The sequence below is a fragment of the Laccaria bicolor genome, genomic scaffold, assembly GCF_000143565.1.
Source record: "Laccaria bicolor S238N-H82 LACBIscaffold_51 genomic scaffold, whole genome shotgun sequence".
Classification (NCBI taxonomy): Eukaryota; Fungi; Basidiomycota; class Agaricomycetes; order Agaricales; family Hydnangiaceae; genus Laccaria; species Laccaria bicolor.
Window position 1 is genome coordinate 192,369 of NW_001889922.1, and position 18,912 is coordinate 211,280.

Genomic DNA, 18,912 nt, shown 5'->3' on the forward strand with positions numbered 1-18,912 from the left:
TTGGACAGTTGAGCGAAGCCCTTGACGGATTTTGTGACAAATTAATCATTTTTGCATGCTTTATGTAATTAGAACAGATCTGTGGGGAAATTTTTATTTTGACCGTGTGTTTGCCTATTGTGCAAAGGCGACATCCGAATGTAAAGAAATTGTTGTTACTAGTTTTAAAATATGTCTAGAGGTATGTGACAAAAAGCTGTTAATAATTTAAATTTGTAAATGGAACGGATTTCAGGAACAATTAAGTCTGTCTCTTTGGCACTAGGCAAAACTTTAATTTTTAGTAAAGGTTCACCTAGGCAACACGGTTGTGGACAGATTTTAACAATAAGCACATCAATTGCTTTAATTCTGTCAGTCCCATTGAACAATTGGCAAACATAATGTCACAATAAAAAAATTCCCATAAATCTGTTATAACTACATAAAAGGTGCAAAAATGATTAATTTGTCATGGAATCCATCAAAGCATTTGCTTAACTGCAGGATCACCCCTTGTTTAAGGTGTATCATTTCTTTTTCTTCCTCATGAGTCATGCAGGACAGGCACCATTTTCTTTTCAAAGTTTATAAGCTAGATTTTTAATACCTTATGGCCCTTTCTCTGATTGATTGAAACATGTTATCATATCCTGTAAGAAATGTCCTTGGTTAGTTGTTTGAGGGGCAAAAAGTGGGACTGAACTGCACCTTGAAAGATTATTTATGCAATTCCAGAGACTTCAGCTGCAGTGCCTTGGCCTCCTCATATTTCCCTTGCCGTGAATATGTTTTTGCAAGATTTGCCATGCTGGTCAAAGTATTTGGATGTTCTGGCCCCAGCACCTTTTTACGCAGGTCCAGGACTTTCAGCTCCAGCTCCTCAGCCTCCATGTGTTTTCCTTGGTGTGAATATGTGACTGCAAGATTTGCCATGCTGGTCAATGTATCTGGATGTTCTGGCCCCAACAACCTTGTACGCAGATCCAAGACTTTCAGCTGCAGCTTCCCAGCCTCCTCATATCTTCCTTCGTGTGAATATGTGACTGCAAGATTTCCCATGCTGTTCAATGTACCTGGATGTTCTGGCCCCAACAGCCTTGTACGTAGATCCAACACTTTCAGCTGCAGCTTCCCAGCCTCCTCATATTTTCCTTGGTGTGAATATGTGACTGCAAGATTTGCCATGCTGGTCAATGTATCTGGATGTTCTGGCCCCAACAGCCTTGTACGTAGATCCAACACTTTCAGCTGCAGCTTCCCAGCCTCCTCATATTTTCCTTGGTCTGAATATGTGACTGCAAGATTTGCCATGCTGGTCAATGTATCTGGATGTTCTGGCCCCAACAACCTTGTACGCAGATCCAAGACTTTCAGCTGCAGCTTCCCAGCCTCCTCATATTTTCCTTGGTGTGAATATGTGACTGCAAGATTTGCCATGCTGGTCAATGTACCTGGATGTTCTGGCCCCAACAGCCTTGTACGTAGATCCAACACTTTCAGCTGCAGCTTCCCAGCCTCCTCATATTTTCCTTGGTATGAATATGTGACTGCAAGATTATGCCATGCTGGTCAATGTATGTGGATGTTCTGGCCCCAACAGCCTTGTACGCAGATCCAAGACTTTCAGCTTCAGCTCCTCAGCCTCCTCATGTTTTCCTTGGTCTGAATAGGTACTTGCAAGATTTGCCATGCTGGTCAATGTATCTGGATGTTCTGGCCCCAACACCCTTGTACGTAGATCCAAGACTTTCAGCTCCAGCTTCCCAGCCTCCTCATATTTTCCTTGGTGTGAATATGTGACTGCAAGATTTGCCATGCTGGTCAATGTATCTGGATGTTCTGGCCCCAACAGCCTTGTATGCAGATCCAAGACTTTCAGCTGCAGCTTCCCAGCCTCCTCATATTTTCCTTGTTGTGAATATGTGACTGCAAGATTTGCCATGCTGGTCAATGCATCTGGATGTTCTGGCCCCAACACCCTTGTATGTAGATCCAAGACTTTCAGCTTCAGCTTCCCAGCCTCCTCATATTTTCCTTGTTGTGAATATGTAATTGCAAGATTTGCCATGCTGTTCAATGTATCTGGATGTTCTGGCCCCAACAGCCTTGTATGCAGATCCAAGACTTTCAGCTTCAGCTCCTCAGCCTCCTCATATTTTCCTTGGTCTGAATAGGTACTTGCAAGATTTGACATGCTGGTCAGTGTTGATGGATGGTTCATCCCCTGCTCCTTCATCCTCACTTCCACTATTTCATACTGAAGATCCTCTGCCTCTTTCCACATTCCATTTTCATAGAATACATAACTGAATTTGGAATATTCATCATCATTAAACACTCTTTTGAAGCCATTTTCCCTCTCTGATTGGTAATTTGCTTTGATGTGAGATGCAAGCATCCTGTTGAATGCAATGTTCTCAGTTGTCACCTCTTCTGTAATACAGTTTAAAAGGATCAATTTTGATACCTGCATCATGCACCTCTTTTGAGACATTGACATCCTATCTCTACTCCATTGATGCATCAATGGATGAATGGTATAGACTTCTGAAGAGCTTGAGCCCCTTTGGATCAAAGAAAAGGACATAAGAACTCTAATTCCTTCATGAAAGAAGAATTCATTCCAACACTGATCTTCTTCCAGCTGCAGCAATTGTGTGATGCAGCTTTTGACATTTTGTTTTAGTTTCCTGTGATCTCCTTGAGAGAATTCCACAGCAGCCTTTCTAAAAGCAGCCTCAATGATATTCTCATGATGTAGAAATGCAACAGTTTCAAGAATAAGAATAGCAGCCTGAGCAGCTGCTCTACCATGTCCATCAGATTTCTTGTTTGCCCTTGATTCAATTTCATTAAAAGACAAATCCCATGTTTCATAAACTGTATGATTGTACTGAGATGCTCCCCTGAATAAAGGGTGGTTCATAAGCTTTTTCCTATGTTGAGAGAGATGATCAAGATAATTGTTAATCTGACAGAGACCAGCTTGAATGGAAGCTCCTGCTTGATCAACAGCCAGAGGCAAGCAGCAGAGCTCATTTACAATCTGCTGAGCTATGATGTAAACATTTTCTGGCAACTCAGTCAGATTGCTGGCTTTCACTAAGAGTGATATGGCTTCCTTTTCAGTCATCTGATCAACTTCCAGAGAGTTTATGAAAGATGTGACACGCCCAAGAGATGGATTTCTGCTAGTAACCAGAATGTTGCCCTCAGAACCAGGTGGAATAAATTTCTCTACAACTTGAGGTGCACCATCAGCATTGTCAAACACCAGCAGCCATTGACACTGCAGAGATGCAATCCAGATAAGAGCAGACATAGAGGACACAGAGATATCAGCAGCTTTAGCCTCAGGATGAGAACAGAGACCCTTCAAACCAAGAGCAATAGTATCTTCAGAAGAAGCATCAATCCAGAAAATGTGGGAGAATCTGCATGCACTTGTCATAAAATCAGAGATATTAAATTGAAGAAACTTACCTTCCAGCCATCTCCTCAACAAACTTCAAAGAAATCTGTGTCTTTCCAATACCTCCCATGCCATATAACAAGAACGATTTTCTGCCTCTATCCCCTTCACCTTGACATGCAAAGTGATCCTTCAGCCTCTGAAGAATAAACTCGCGACCTGTAAATAGAGCACTTGAATTTGGCCTTTGGGGAACAAGGAATGTATCATCTTGACCCCTGCTGGCATGTTCATGAACATTGATCTTCACAAAAAGTCCAATCAATATTTCAAACCATCAATGCTGGGGTAACCAGACACACATTGTGAGCCACATAGAGTGTGGAATCCTTCATATCAATGTTGGCTCCTTGCATGATATTCTAGAATTTCCGAAGACAAAATGAGCTGATGAATTTGTTTGCATTGTAAACACACCAAAGAGGTACTACGCTCTCCCGTAGCTTCAGACGCCCTTGTAATCATCGACCTAGATTCCGTCAGGATGCTATCTGTATGTATGGGGTTCAGCGCCACGAACCTCGAACCGCTAGGGCGTTGATCATGTGAGCGATCTGCGCCCATGAAACGATCAAGCAATCCCTTGAACTTTCCTTTCAAACGCTTTTCGCGGGGGCGATTGAGATCAGACATCGTGGTTCAGAAGAGAGAGTCGATGCTGTGCGGCGTCAATTTTCTGAATAGGTAACGGAACCGCTTCACGGGGTCAGCTGATGTTCGAGGCCTGGATTCAAGAACAGCGCTCCGAGATCCACGCGCAGTAACGTGGTTGGGCGCCAAGTCAGCAAGCAGACGCCGGAACAAGCGCGGTCAACGGACATGTGTGAAAAATCAAACGCCAACACTGACGAAGAGAACAGATCGCGGCATTTTATTTCACATATACAAGACAACATCAAATCCAGCTGGAGACGATACTACAACATTAAGTATATAGAATTGCAAAAGACGAGGGGATGCACCTGACCCAGCATCCCAAACCTGGCGTTTATGACGACCACAGTCGGTTCCTTCACCACCATCCTAAGTAGGACGTCGCCTCACTTCTTGTCCTTTTAATTCCACTTGTGTCACTGACCCTCGAATTGCCTCGCATCCCGGCTTTCTATAAACAAGTATTGTTGACACTGATCCGCACGAGCGTTAGCTGTACTTTATGCCTGTAGGTGGATACTGATGACGCTGAATAAGGAAGCGTAGCCATGCAGCAGGCAACGAACGACGGGAACGCAAGGCTGATCTTGATTCCTCGTTGCAACATCAGTAAAATTACAAGTCCGGCTTTAGCCGCTTTCACCGCTTTTGAAAGCGTGAAAGCATGAAAGCGTTTCCGCTTTTGGAAGCCCAGGCCATATTGTTTGAAAAGGGATTTCCGCTTTCAAAAGGGACAAAAGGGGCTGAAAGTGGTTCAAAAGGGGACCATGAAAGAGGTGCAGCTTTCAAAAGGTGACTTGAAAGGGGCTTAAAAGTGAATAGATTTCTGATATTTGATAGAAACAATGGTAGTAATTACTACTAGAACGACGCTAACCCTCTAATGTCCTCGCTAACTCGAAATCAGACTCGCTGGAAGGGGTTGTGGCCTGGGGAACCATTGCCGCAACAGTCTCGCCGACCCACTGCAAAGCTTGACCATAGTCCCACCGTGCTTGCTGTGCTGTGATTGAGGAGTTGTGTAATTCAGATTCGACGTTGCGCGGAGTTGTTCAGCTGGATGGATATCGAGAGTCAGAAAGGAAGGGGGGGAGAGGAAGGAAGGACGCACTCAGGACGAGTCATCGTCTAGTAGTGGCCAAGGCATTCCACGGCATCTGCTCGTCTGCTCGTTTCGAGTGAGTAGGCATTGCGAACGTGCTTTTTGAGCCAGGCGGTGCAGGCTTGACGTGTCGCGGGTAGAGACGAGTGGTAAAAAAACACCCACCAGGCCGCCTTGACCAGATGCGAAGAGACGTCGTCCATCGTCACCGAGGTCAGGAGCGCCTTGTCAGGCGAATGCGTACTCACAGACGAGGGGAACACAAACAACCAAGCGACGACACCCCATCCATATCCCGCACCTCCACCATGATGCGCGTCCCCGGGTTCGGACCAGGGGAGAAGGCTTGATGCTCGTGGTCTAAGGGTGCGAGGTCGGTCGGTGCTGAGCGTAGTTGTAGATGTGGTCGTGCAAAACCCTAGGGAGGGCTACGCATGCACTATCAGTCCTCCTTCAGTAAGACGAGAGGAGAAACTTACAAAACGTAAGCAATGGTCTCTCTTCCTCGTTGTCCGACTCTGGGACAGCCTCAAGCGGTGAGGCCAGGAACGGGATCTGTGCAGTGCACGCTGGTCATTCGCCTGTGCGACTTTCGTTTCGGAAGGGCGAAGCGACCTGAGTGGCGTGGTGTGTACTTTGCTGGTAGCTGAAACCACCATGGGCTTGTGATGCGACGGGAGTGGCGGGGCTTGGGTGAGGCGGGCTGCTGCTTCTGGAATCAAACCTGACGACGGCGATAAGCCACGTCGATGTCATCATAAAAGGATTTGTGCTGGCCAGACACATACCCAATCGTGAAGACATCGCGCGCCAGAGGAGGGGAAGGGACAGAGGTAGTGTAACGGAAAAGTTAACAAGTCCAAAAATTTCCAAATTCGGATGTTCAACATGTCGCGTGATCGACAGCCTTCAACAAGTCTTCTTCTGATTTTGGCATGGAAAACACATCTTCTACCTCTTTAATCCTCACTGAAAATTCATTATTAGATGATAGATCTTCACCCCGAATGCTACCTATGCTACCCTATAAAATATATTGATCAACAAATTTGAAAGAGGTCCAAAGGGGGAAAGACCCGAAAGGGCGGGAAAAGGTGCCTTGAAAGTTAATTGAAAGTGATTTGAAAGTGAAAGCGCCTGGAAGTGAAAGTGAAAGGGGTTGTGAAAGTGAAAGCGCCTGAAAGTGAAAGTGAAAGGGGTTGTGATTCTACTGATGAAGGGCCTCGCCACGTCACAGGTCCTACAAAAAAACAAATCGATTAGCTTATTGTTGAAAAGAGAGCAATCACGTCGTACCAAGAGCAAGAAATACTCTCGTGGTAACGTTCCACGACCCGGGGTAGAACTCCGATCCTAAGCGTTCCAAAGTTGTCCAGTTTTTGGGTTGTTCTGAAATTGGCCATGGGCCTGATAGCACATTTAAAATTGCATTACCACAGGCTTGTTGTCGTTAGGGTGAGCCGTTGGTGGAACTGCGGGGTGCTGAGATATAAGCGGGCGGACCAAAGGAGAGCGTCATCACAGGGCACAGGGCAGCCGATCGTGCAGACGTGAGTTGGTGCGGGCGAGTGAACCACCCTCTGGTGATCGTGCTTTACAAAAGAAAGGCGTTACTTGAACCATGGATGCTCACCAGTTAAATAGCAACACGTTCACCGTTGCACGACCAATCTCTCCTGTGCGCCGTGAAGACCTATGGTCCATCGTTCGTCGTCCCGAGCGCGTAGTGGGCATTACGCAGAAAATTGATGAAAGAGAGCGCGTACCGTACACTTCGTATACGTAGTCCCTCTCTGTTTGTCGTCCATCTCTCATCTCCCTTGTGGGGTGGTTGATTGCGGCGACAGGGTTTTCAGATCGTCTGTGAACCAGGAGTACGGCGGTGAAACATTCGCGGGAACCGATATGGCTTCACTGACGTAGAGACAAGGGATGTAAGCGAGCGAACAACTAGCCGAATGAATACGGATGAATACGTACTGCTGCTACAGCCCTATCCCGGATCGTATATCCCTGGTCTTAGAAGCTTGTGCGTGAAGCGTGTTCTGTCAATTCCAGTGTTAGCTTGACCCCCAATAAGCAATTGCAAATGACAGATTGGGCTCTCACCTGAGTGATTGTCGAGTAGTAGAGCTGGACAGATTGAGTCCCAATGTCATCGAGTGTAGATTCCAGGCGGGCTAACGGTGGAAGTTGACGGAGATGATGGACGTCGATCAAATTCGTGTTGACCAACGTTTGTTTTCTTTCCACCACCGTCAACGATGGACTCAAGAACCTGCGACGAGTTGCCTCAGCTCATCAAGCGAGGTAGGTCATGAAGTAAGTATCTTGTTTTTATAGTTCAATGTTCGTGTCTAACTTAAAGTGATCACCATCTTAGCACTCAGATCTCCCAGTGAGAACGGGATCTGAGGTTTTCTGAGCATTGTGGAAAGGATCTGGGATTTGCCGACTGCAGCTGAGCTGGACTGGTTTGGTCTGATCTCATTCTGAATTGCATCATTGAGTCGTCATCACACCTCCCGGTTTGTAGCCTCATGAAGCAGAACAAGAAGAATTGTGGCCTTCTTTTTTTTTTTTGACAACTTGCTGTAGGTTTTGTATTTTCAATGCTCTCAAAGCATGATGAAGATTTGAAAATCCGAAGTCCTAAATTATGTAAGCACATCAAGTTGACCCGGAACGGATTGAGCTTGTCCAACCGCCTCTTTCCTTTCTTCCACCACGATCCCCTCTCCATCCATGGCTTGGACCTTCCCTAGCTCTTCGGCATCTCCGATTGTAAGAACATTCAAACCAAATACCCCTCGTGTTCTATCTCTGACAATCCTAGTACTACCTTAGTACCTAGAGCTCAGCAAAACCCCGAAGACAAAGGGGATATCGCGTCCTCATCCAACTCGAGGCTTTCCTTAGGCCACCACCATACTCAACATTTGGAAGAAACCCATCGAGTCTGTGTATAGTAACACCAAAAATGGATTGCAATGTGCAACTTTGCTAGGTGTCGAGGCATGCTGCCACGGTGTGTCTGTCTTTCCTCCAATGTGTGACGTTTCTAATCTGGTGGTATCGCTTGTTTCTTTTTGAGCCCGACGGCCGAAGGTTTCATTGGGGGTGTATATACTAGTCTTTGCTCATGGAGCGAGCCTGCCGAAGCACATGAAATGCTGCCCAAGGTAAGTATATGCGCATTATCTTTGATATTATGGTTCCCAGGCTCGTTCTTGATTCTAGCACATAACAACGAGTGGACCGAATGGAATCATCACGGTGAGTTTATCAATGACTAACCTGCTTTGCCACGGCGAACTTCTAACACGATATTAGGCATGCTCCAATGATCGAATTATGTTTAGGCGGAGCCGCGGAAGTGGGACTTTTATTATTTTACTCTGCCTTCAGGCAAGGGACGCTGGTTTGTATCTTCGATGCAAGTAGTAGTGTACGGAAGGCTGTAGTATTCCAGAGAATAAAAATGATTTTAATTTCTCTGAAGGATTCTGATAACCTCAGTGGAGCACGTTTCACCCCAGCTAGCGTCAGACGCGCTCTGAAGGGAGGAATATTATTTATGTGCCGTGTCAGAAATCCTCAGATTGAATTCAGAATGGTGGCAAATCTACGACCTGATCTGACCTGATCTGACCTGACCTGACCTGGTCGGTTTACGGCTATCCTCAGTTCATATCAGAAATTTCTCGGATTATCTCAGTACACCTCCGATCCCATTCTCACTGGGACTCAGATTCGGAGTCGGCAACTGCATCAGGCCTCGAAGATTGGCGGCACCTTACTTTCAAAAGCTACGGTTGATACGTCAAGACATTGAGAATCGAAAGGAGTGGCCCCAGCAACCTTCTCGAGGTGAGTACGCTACCCTGTCTTCCACAACGTGAGCTAAACCTCGGAACTCAGACCTTCGATGCGCGAATACGACAGAACGGCTATCGTATATCCTTTGCGACGTTGTACCCCTGTTCTCAAGCGAGGTCCTTGCTTACCCCTCTCTCCTTGCTTACCTCACATACACGACGTCTATCTTGTACTGATTCTCGTTCTTCCTGGGGAACGGATGTTTCTCTGAGGTAAACCCTGCTTCACCTGCCGCTTTTCAACGGATGGATCTGAGCCCACTTTCCGCAGAGCCCTGTACAATAACAACACGTCCTTTGAGGGGCGGTGAACTTACGACATTGCAGGTGATTACAATCACATCCCCTTCAACTTTCCCGCAACTTCCCAACCCAACAAACGCTCTGCCACATGACAACACCAACATGGCCCAAATCACGTTGGGCTTATGCATGCCCTGTCCCCTCCTTTTTTTCCCCTCTGTTACACACCGACTCGACGGCCAAGCTCGACATCATTAGCAGATGAACGGCCAGACGCCGCCAGAGCCATACGACGCCGCCATCTTGAACCCCATCCCACCACGCGATGACGAGCAGTGTCTCCTAGTGGACTCTTCTGATAATGAACGGGGGGAGACGCATATACTGCAATTCAATCCCTGCTGGAGGAGGAAGAAGAAGGGGAGGGAAACGGAAGTCCAAGATGGGTGCGAGTGGCAAACATCGGAGGATAACGTTGTTCGGGTTCGACCTCTTCGGACGACCACCCATCCAACTCCCAGACGACGACGCTGACGCTGACGTTGCGCCCTTATTCCGTCGTCACAGCAGCGGCACGCCCACAACAACGCTAACCACCCAAACCTTCGACTCCGGCGCCGCTCCATTAGGCATATCCACCATCCACGAAATCTCCGGCTCCAAAGCTTGTGAAGCAGCCGAGGCAGAGGCGAAGCCTCTCAAGGAAAAGGAGGAGAGGAGGCAAAGAAGGAAGGCAAGGGAGGAGATGAAGAGCCTGGTGTGGTTGGCGATGGGGAGGAATTTGAAGGGTTTCAGGGGAGTGGTGGGTTGGCGTTGCTGAAGCGGCCTAGTGGTGCTGGGGCTGGTGGGGGGACGACAGCTAAGCGCTACGTCTTCGTCTGGGTCTCACTCTCGTTTGCAATCCCACTCCCAGCAATCGAGAGAAGGTTTCGGGAGCTTTGTTTCCGCCCCTCCTCCAACAGCAGCAGAAGACGACGAAAATGCAGATCTCGGCGGGACCCTCTACGCGCGCGAGAAATCAAAGAGCAGCACTCACTCGAACGGAGGAAGCTCAGATTCGCGTCATAATCGCTCTTCGTTGAGCCGCTCCTCCGTGTCTGCCTCTGACAGAGCTCAACAACACATCTCACAATCCACCCTTCCTCTCATTGGGAAACTGCCACCAGGTGCACCAATCCGTCCACCAGCCCCTCGAACAGGCAGTTCATCCCTCCAAATCGAAGAAATCCTGGCCCTGCTCGACGGTGCTTGGACTAACGATCTAACGCAGTTGAGGAAGGTGATACGAGGGAGGGTGATTGGGAGGAGGTTTTTGATCTTGATCTTGATTGGGAGGTTGAGGAGCGTTCGGACTTTGGGTTAGGGAGATGTTGGGGAAGTAAGGTACCCCTTTAAAAGTTCACTAGCACTGCTCTTCTGTCACGCTCAGTAAATAGCGAAGTCAGACGTTAGTCACGAGAAAGTCACCAATTAGAGGCTGTCTGACTAAATGTCGTTTTTTTTAAGCGTTTCTGACTACGCTCGTACTACAATAGTCATATATTAGTCTTACACTCAGTCATGTACTAGTCATACAATAGTCACATCCCAGTCATTGCTGCTTGGGCCCAATTCAGGATAGCAAATAGGCTGAATCAAATTATATTTGGCTACTTAAAGTATTTCAGAGGATACATGTAGTAGGCATGAAACTAAGTATAGTAGGGGGGAGAGGAATACTTGGGTTTTCGGCACTAGAATAAGAAGAGGGTCTCAGGATCATGTCGGAATAAAAGGCCCTCTGCAGCATGTCGAGTCCATTCAAGTGCTCCAACAACACCGTCGAGCTCGTCGTTGAGCGGTCCATTACCACATCCAATATCCGTCAAATCCTCCGCATCCGAGACCGAGTCGTCGCCATCCCATCTGCACGGGAAATGGGGAGCGAAGAGAGGGAGTCGATGAGTGCGCCACCTGGATTTGAGCAGGGGGCGTTGAGAATGCGGTTGTTGACGAGGATTACCTCTGCGCTCGCCATGTTTTGGTGGTGGTGATGGTGGGCTGTCCAGCCAAAGAGCGTCGACTGTGTCGTCGGTAAGCCTGGTTCCAATGTAACACTTCGTTGGATCGCCGTCGCATTTTCGTGTAACGGATGGAAGTCGGAGGCAGTGACGGCATGTTGGGGGCTAATGACCTTCGTTTCATAGGGGAGTCATTCGCGATGGTGGTATCCTCGTGTGCTCGTTTTGTGCGTTGCATACATCTGCAAAGGAGTGGAATCCGTCGACGAGGAGGTCCGTGGGTGTAGCTGGTTCGCCAGCGGCCAGAGTCGTCAATTGAGCAGTTGAGGAAGAGCGTGCGGGGCTGGTCGTCGAAGTGACAAGGTCAAGTTCAAACAGGTTCAAACGTCAAAATAACTTTTCAACGAAGCAATCATGTGACTTTCAACTCGCAACGTTTCTAAGTCCAATGCACCGCAGCCTGCAGCAGCTAGACAAAAATTCTTGGCATAGCCATGTGTAGAAAAAGTATGACGAAGTTGATACTAACCTATGACTAAACTCATCTCCCATTTGTTGCCAAGGGAAGTTTGAGGGAAGGGTGGCGTAAAAATTACAGATGTGTGACGTACACTTGACTGACCTCTGACTTTGTGCTATTTTGCTTGACTTTGCTTTTTACTGAGTGTCACGCCCTTGCACCATTCCGTCCGACTCTCCTTTCTTACTGATATCCTCGTCGTTATTTGGCGAAAAGTATTGCCTACGTCTATATACTACCCTATACATGATCACCCCTTTTGACAGAACTGCTTCTCGTAGTTCGGGCTGTTATGCCCATCCTCCACTCACACTCTCTGAAATATACACGGCGATGTTGTTCCTCTGCGCACTGTATGTTTTGCTGCCCGTCGCCGCTAAGAGCTTGGTTAGTCTGACGAGGAATCACAACGAACGGTACAAGTACCTCTTGCATCGATGTTGGCTCATCACCACCGGCAGACGTCAGACGGCGTTCTCGTGAGTATGGTCTTGATGCTTTGGAGAACAGGCCCGACTGCCATGTCATCAAACCTATGAAACGCAACCCGTTAGCTCGTCATCGAGAAAGGAGGGAAAGCAAGAGCATACATAGACGTCTTGTTACTCAATCAGAAATTTGAAGTTCGCAAGGTAAGACGAGGGCATTCGTTCACGGTGAGATTGAAGGTTTGGAGATTGAATGGACGGCTCGAGAGGTTTAGAAGATCATGCAAAATTTGAATATGTCGGATGTTGTTTTGTTCGGTTGGCGGCGCTGTGTCGGGCTACAATGTATGTTGAACGTGGGACATCTGTTGATCGATGGACAGCGTCAACGCAGAGCATGAACTGGCTGGAGTTTCAATGGGCTCATGAACCGCCCTCGGCGTCGGTTCTGGAAGTACAGGTGTCTTACAAGACGTTGTTTATATCGTCGTGCTAGAATGCGTGAGTTGATGTATTCCATGCAAGGTGAACTGTAAGATGCATGATCAGGAGCTTTGAAGAAAGTCGGTGATAGAGGGAACATACCTTGAACCTCAGCGACAAGACGCCTATGAAAGCCAAAACGTGGCCACCAGAACCGCGTCTCTGTCTTCTTTGATCCCAAGTCACTTGAAAGAGGTTGACGCGTAGAAAGGGGTTGCACAAGTATGGGCTTCTGACGGTTCAAGGCAAGGTTTTTGAGACCCATAGAAACCGGCATCGTTTGAATAACTGGACGACAGAAGGTTATCAGCAAAACGAAGTTGTATAAGTCCGACAGGACACGTACTGCCTAAGATTACGCCCCGGATTGAAAGCTCAAACCTCAGTGTCCTTTCGACCCCTTATCCCCCCCCAGAGGTTGCAGACTCACACCGAGTTTCGAGAGCAGGAGCTGGGCAGGAGCTAAACAGGTTTGAGTTCCTGGAAAGGCGGATATGAAAGTTGAGCTTGTATCGGAGGAGCACGAATGGTGGAGAGATTATAGACGCAGAGTTGGCGGAATCGATGGTGGTTGAGGACGCCGTTGCTTCGAATTAGTTCGTTTGTGCAATCGTGCTTTCTAGATGATGGTGGTCCTCTGCAAGCAGAATATGTTGCCCCTCTTCCCCGCTGAGATGTTTAACACCATACAGAATAGCCCCCCGCGTCGGCGTTGGTTCATCGCCTACGGAACGGTGGGCTCGCTTGTGTAAACATGAGGCTTGGGGTTGCCACGTCATTGAGCCTGCGAAACAACAGTGTGATTAGCTCGTCACCGAAAGCCAGAGGTGTTGGAGTCATACCCAAACCAACAGGACGTACGCGACGTCTCCCAGTGGTCTAACTGTTGGAGGTGGTCCAAGGCAATTAAATGCGCCGTAGAGAGCCGAGTGCGTCGGACGTTGAACGTGTCTTCGTCGATCTAGCGCCTAACCAAAAGAAACCAGAGCGACAACATAGCTCAGACTTGGTACTGGGGTTTGTAAACAGCCCTCTAGAAATAAAGACGCTCAGCATGGATTGATCGGTCAAATAATTGAGGTTCGTACCTGCGATAGAACGCTGGCCTTGATCCTGTTCCTGCACAACTACCCTCTTCTCTGCACCTCATCAAAATCTCATTTCTGCCGCAAGTCGTCCTCAGCACATCGTCGTAGAGACCGGAGCCTATCCCTGGCGTGCGTGAATCGAGTCCGAGGGGATGGTACGGTACTAATGTACGCATTGTCAAAACTAGAACTTAGAGAGGGATAGAGCATGAACGTACCGTACAAATCCGTGACGCAATCTTCTGGACTCGTCCCCCAGTCCTCGCGTTGACGGGAAGTGTACATGCTGCTTGAGATCACGTCACAAAGGGAGACATCATGGACGGTGACCGGTATGCGTCTGTAAGAGACTTGAGCGGCACTGGATGAATCGTCAACAAGAAGAGGGCCGGATGGAGTTGAGAGACACGTACTCGATTGCCCTGAATGGACACAGACACGGTTGAAAGGGCGGGGGGAAGTGTCTGAGCGCGGTTTTCAAAGGTGCTAGTGGGTTGAGCCTACGGCAACTTTGTGTTTGTCGTCGGACACTGAGATGGTGGCTAGAATCTAAAGCAACCTTGTGTTTGTCATCGGACGGCGTTGCTCATGTCGGAAAAACCCGGGAAGCCTTATAAGGCAGGTAAGGCACGTAATCACCTGAACGAATTATAATCCAATTATAATCAAGGAGAAATGTACTATAATACAAGACGTGACCATTTTAACGGGATAAAACTATTCAGAAACCCCCTTTCTACGGGAAATAGTACCGCTTATATAGAAACCCCCTTTCTGATAGGACAAACAACGTCGGCATAAAACCCCGGTCAGCGGAGGGTTTTTTTTCATGGACCAAAGGATCACGTGCTTCATAAAAGAAAAATTGAGACTCAACTTGGACTCGACTTATTTGACGATTGCGGCGATGTCAACAGGCCAAAGATTGGATAGAGGATTTCAGGTGTGTACAGCATATCACAACTCTTAATCACTCTCTAAATATTCTTCAAGCTTGGGCAGGACCTTCTTGTATGGCCAGTCTTACCACATACGCCGCATTTTCGCGTTTGCACCGCCTTTGGCTGTGCCCTTGCCCCTCCTCCTTGCGGTCGTCCTTCGGTAGCGCCTGTTATTCTCCGTTCACGTGGCCTGCCCTTTGGATTGAGGATCGGCGGCTCACGGACGTCATCATTTTCAGCCTCACGTCGACGCGAGGAACTGTAATTTATGTTGGTAAGCGCGTTTAGAGTATGTCACTTGGTCAATCTCACCGGAGCTCCTCAAGGTCAGCCAACAGCGTATTCAATTGCTCTTGGGTTTGGACACCATTCATCAGTGGGCCCAATGCTGCCGTTGCTTCGTGAAAGACTGTGCGAGCGGGAACTGTCTGTGTTTGAGGAACAGCCGGCATGGATGATGGAGGAAGGTGTTTTGGCTCCAGAGGATTCGCAGAGACGATTGGGGTCTGTTGTGAGGATGGAAGGTCTGCCTCTGGCCTTCGGAATTGGGCCTCCCGTGCCTCTACAGCTGGTATGTTTCGCAAATCTAGATTTTTATCGTTGTACCATCTAATTGCATATCAGTTTTTCCTGAATTCAAGTAATGCTCGACAGCGCACCTAGCACGGATCACCCCCAAGTTAAATTTGAGAGTCTGGATGGCACTCAAGACCTGGAAGTAGTGGCGACAGGGCAATCCAAGATTCATTCCCATACAGCACAGCGTTGTGCCGGTTGCGCAACTGTTCTGAAAGTCGCCGACTGTCACTGACTGTGACATTTCGCAACCAAACACGACCGCGACTTTGCGGGGTGCCAGGGGTGTCCTCATATATTATGTAATGTAATTTTAGGTGTAGACACTTCTGAGATTTCGAGGTGGATTTGACTTTCTCACGATCTACAGTTGACTGTGAGTCTGTGACCTAAGGTCGGTGACGCAGAACAACTGTCACAGGTAGCACGCAAAATGGATTGTGGTAGATACGGAACATGATATAGAGGAATCTAGAACAGTGGTAGATACAGAATATGATGTAGGAATAACTGTGCAGCGTTAGAAGACCGCGCAGTGCGATATAGCACACGCCCAGAGGTAGGACCCCATGGCACCGCGCAAAGTTGCGAACGTTTGACCGTTGACGACCTTTGGTGACTCTCTCACGATTTACGGTCGGTGACTGTGACCTCAGGTCGCCGACCCGCACAACGCTGATACAGCAGTCGCAAATGTAGTTATCGTCTGGGAGAAGGGGGGCAATGTGCAAGGCATTCGTTCCTACATGGGTAACTTCGATGAGGTGTTTTATAGTTAATCCTCGTCCACGTATTAGGCGTAGCAGAAAGACCGTCGATATATGTGAATTGTCATTTTGGAAATTGTTCATCATGAACTAATGATTTTGGGTGTCAATAGAATCGTCCATGAAGCAACTGGTGGCCATTTACCTGCTCCTCTCCTTTCTCCCAGTCATACCCAACATTGCCGCTCACCGTTACTGCGTATTCATTCTGATATAGACATATGATTATATTATTGCTTCGCGAGAGTAGTGCAATTAATACGTACCCAATCTCTTGTCCCTTCTGGGCGTTGTAAAACTCGAATTCGGTAATACATGCTTTGTTCCATTTGCTCGTAGCATTTTTGAAGCGAAAAGGGTGCTGTAAATTGACGAATAAGTTGCAGTGGACCCGGAAAGACTGTTTCGATAGGTTTGGCATGCTGTCAACGTGATGACTGTCACTGTAACACTGGTGGAGAGGCGCATGGTCCGCAAAGCCGGCGTGATGTTTGTTGATGTTTGTACTGCGCATATTTACCAGTGATCAATGGTTAGGCAGCTTTTTGGCCGCATCTCGGCAGATTTTGGCCAGATTTTTGTCCATATCGGGGCTAGGTTCCAATGCGCAGGGGGTCTTCAGAGCAGATTTTTGAAATTCGCGTCGCATTGGCAACATCATGACATGATAATACACTCAACAGTGAAAAATAAATAAAATAGTCTGTAGACCCCCAAGAGATGCATGCCATTAATCGATTAGAAAAAAAATGGGAGTGATGGAAAGTCGTGGTGAGGAGAAAAGTTGTTTTTAATTTTTGACGCGCCAGCTGTAATTAAGGGATTACATAACACGTGTCGAGCCTCGCGAAAAACGACGTACCCTCCATGCTAAGACGTTATTCTTCCTAAAAACACTTACTACTCACCAACATCACACTCTGAATGGCTCTAGGTCCAAAAAAGCGAAGGAGAAGGTCCAATAAACAAAGAAAGGCAATTCTTCGTGCTCAAGAAACCAGTAAAAACCAGCGTTGTGCACTGGAGTACTCGGGAACAATCAATCGCACTCCTGTCTCACCAAATGCAGGCGTTGATCCAGAGTTAATTACTTTCCAGGACAGAAAACATGACAGTGGGCGCAAAGTGGGCGGTGATAAAAACCGACAGTGTGACTCTGATTGGTCTGAATTATATCCAAAGTAACATTATTGATATTCAAGATCTCAAAGTATATTATATGGTCATTTTAACAACCATAAAGCAATGCTAGAGTGAAAACGGCGCTTGGATGCCAATTAGCCACATTTTGAGTGGCTGTGTGATTAGTCATCAGCCGCAATTGCTTGCGGACAGTGCGCGTCTCCAGTAACAGACGTGACCTCAATATTGCCTCAATATCACGCGTCTACTGATAACGGTTCCAATCCTCTCATCTTCGCGCTTACACGCTCGGCCTCTGTCGGCCCATTCTCAACACCTACGGTTTGATATCTCTATGGACACTTACTGCTCCCTGCTCCCATTACCTATCACCTGCCTATCCCATTTGTTATTCCTATGTGTTATCCCCATCATTGTCTTACCCCTTGCCCTACCTACTGCCGTATATAAGAACAGACTGTAACTCGTAGTTACCCCAGTGAATACCAGAGTCTTAACCAGTCTTTCGTGTTCGCTCTTGCTCTCAGTGTGCCAGCTCCAAACTACAGTCACCTTCCGTCACCGTAGTCACAGATCTGTCACATATTTTTTGACTTAACCTGACTCGACAAAACTCGTCTCTCTCTCTCTCTCTACTACCTCGCCCGTCTTCTGGATTCCTTCGGTTTGATCACCCGGACCCCCGACTTCTGGCGACTATACCCCTCGTCTCCCCTGTCTCTTTGTTTTTTTTATCTCTATGTCTTCTACTCGTTACCATACCCAAGCGCGCATCTCGCATTCTGGATTAGCTACCCAGAATGGTGCGCCCGCCTCTACTAACTTTGTTACTAACAACGTCGGTTCACAAATATCCCGTGAGGGCTCGCCTGATGCAGCCCCCACCAGCCCTGCCAGGCTCACGGCAATTTCATCGGAGAAAACCCCTCGCTCTTATAGCGATGTGGCGGCCTCCAGGCCTTCCTCGCCGGTTATTGCCAGCGGGGAAGGGACGCTTCAGCGTCTTCCTCCCAAAGAACAAGTGCAGAGCACAACGTCTACGGAGTGTATCCCAGCTACGGCTGGTGTCACCTTTAGGAACGACGACGTCGTTCCTGATCGTGAATCTGACTTATCAGAGTCGAGTGAACCCAGTGACCAGGATGATAACCCCAATCCCTGGATCAGAGTAGTTCCTAGGCATACACGTAGCCTAGAATCTCTCAGTAAAGTTAGAATGAATAAAAATTCTATTACTATTGACACAAACAATAAGAAATTGAGAATGGAAAAAGAAACTGTCCTCCACCAAGCTGAAGAGCAATTGACTCCAGCTCAGAAACAAATTTCTCGTCGTTATGAGAAACTTAAGGAATTACCTCGGAAGAGGGCGGAATCTCCGGCCTCACGTGGTGAAGGGCCATCCCATTCCAAAGGCAAAAATGTTGACCCAAGGAATTGGGGTGCTGCCCAATTAAGTGATGAAGACCTGGATGTCGACGCCCAGTGCGCCGCTCTTGAGTCCTTTAAGGATCATCACAAGGAAACATCTGCGTGATCAGATTCCGAAAATGAAAAATCGGCGCGGAAGAAACACACTCACAGAAACAAGAAGAAAACCTTAAAGGTTACTGAGAACCCTAAGGCACAGACTCC

General features: G+C 47.7%; 6 protein-coding genes across 6 annotated transcripts; 3 read left to right on the forward strand and 3 right to left on the reverse strand.

Annotated features, from left to right (window-relative positions):
- Window positions 1-5,236: 5,236 nt before the first annotated feature.
- Window positions 5,237-6,014, reverse strand: LACBIDRAFT_333461 (uncharacterized protein; the record flags this gene model as incomplete). Its single annotated transcript, XM_001888100.1, has 4 exons — window positions 5,237-5,434; window positions 5,459-5,638; window positions 5,690-5,934; window positions 5,999-6,014. 4 exons carry the CDS (start codon window positions 6,012-6,014, stop codon window positions 5,237-5,239), a joined length of 639 nt encoding a protein of 212 aa, XP_001888135.1.
- A 210-nt stretch (window positions 6,015-6,224) lies between these two features.
- Window positions 6,225-6,613, reverse strand: LACBIDRAFT_312342 (uncharacterized protein; the record flags this gene model as incomplete). The annotated part of the gene is made up of 2 exons (XM_001888101.1): window positions 6,225-6,450; window positions 6,507-6,613. 2 exons carry the CDS (start codon window positions 6,611-6,613, stop codon window positions 6,225-6,227), a joined length of 333 nt encoding a protein of 110 aa, XP_001888136.1.
- An 861-nt stretch (window positions 6,614-7,474) lies between these two features.
- Window positions 7,475-8,654, forward strand: LACBIDRAFT_333462 (uncharacterized protein; the record flags this gene model as incomplete). The annotated part of the gene is made up of 7 exons (XM_001888064.1): window positions 7,475-7,520; window positions 7,594-7,608; window positions 7,877-7,994; window positions 8,218-8,238; window positions 8,305-8,392; window positions 8,451-8,486; window positions 8,544-8,654. 7 exons carry the CDS (start codon window positions 7,475-7,477, stop codon window positions 8,652-8,654), a joined length of 435 nt encoding a protein of 144 aa, XP_001888099.1.
- A 484-nt stretch (window positions 8,655-9,138) lies between these two features.
- LACBIDRAFT_312344 (uncharacterized protein) lies at window positions 9,139-9,300 on the forward strand (the record flags this gene model as incomplete). The annotated part of the gene is made up of 1 exon (XM_001888065.1): window positions 9,139-9,300. One exon carries the CDS (start codon window positions 9,139-9,141, stop codon window positions 9,298-9,300), a length of 162 nt encoding a protein of 53 aa, XP_001888100.1.
- Window positions 9,301-9,773: 473 nt separating this feature from the next.
- Window positions 9,774-10,877, forward strand: LACBIDRAFT_333463 (uncharacterized protein; the record flags this gene model as incomplete). Its single annotated transcript, XM_001888066.1, has 5 exons — window positions 9,774-10,133; window positions 10,245-10,575; window positions 10,602-10,709; window positions 10,761-10,778; window positions 10,867-10,877. The coding sequence occupies 5 exons, from the start codon at window positions 9,774-9,776 to the stop codon at window positions 10,875-10,877; spliced, it is 828 nt and encodes a 275-aa protein (XP_001888101.1).
- Window positions 10,878-12,664: 1,787 nt separating this feature from the next.
- LACBIDRAFT_295616 (uncharacterized protein) lies at window positions 12,665-15,611 on the reverse strand (the record flags this gene model as incomplete). Its single annotated transcript, XM_001888102.1, has 8 exons — window positions 15,451-15,611; window positions 15,104-15,377; window positions 14,878-15,050; window positions 14,069-14,272; window positions 13,851-14,013; window positions 13,491-13,546; window positions 13,193-13,348; window positions 12,665-13,050 (listed from the first exon to the last, which is right to left on the reverse strand). Exons 2-8 carry the CDS (start codon window positions 15,241-15,243, stop codon window positions 12,665-12,667), a joined length of 1,278 nt encoding a protein of 425 aa, XP_001888137.1. The 5' UTR covers window positions 15,244-15,377; window positions 15,451-15,611.
- Between the last annotated feature and the right edge of the window lie 3,301 nt (window positions 15,612-18,912).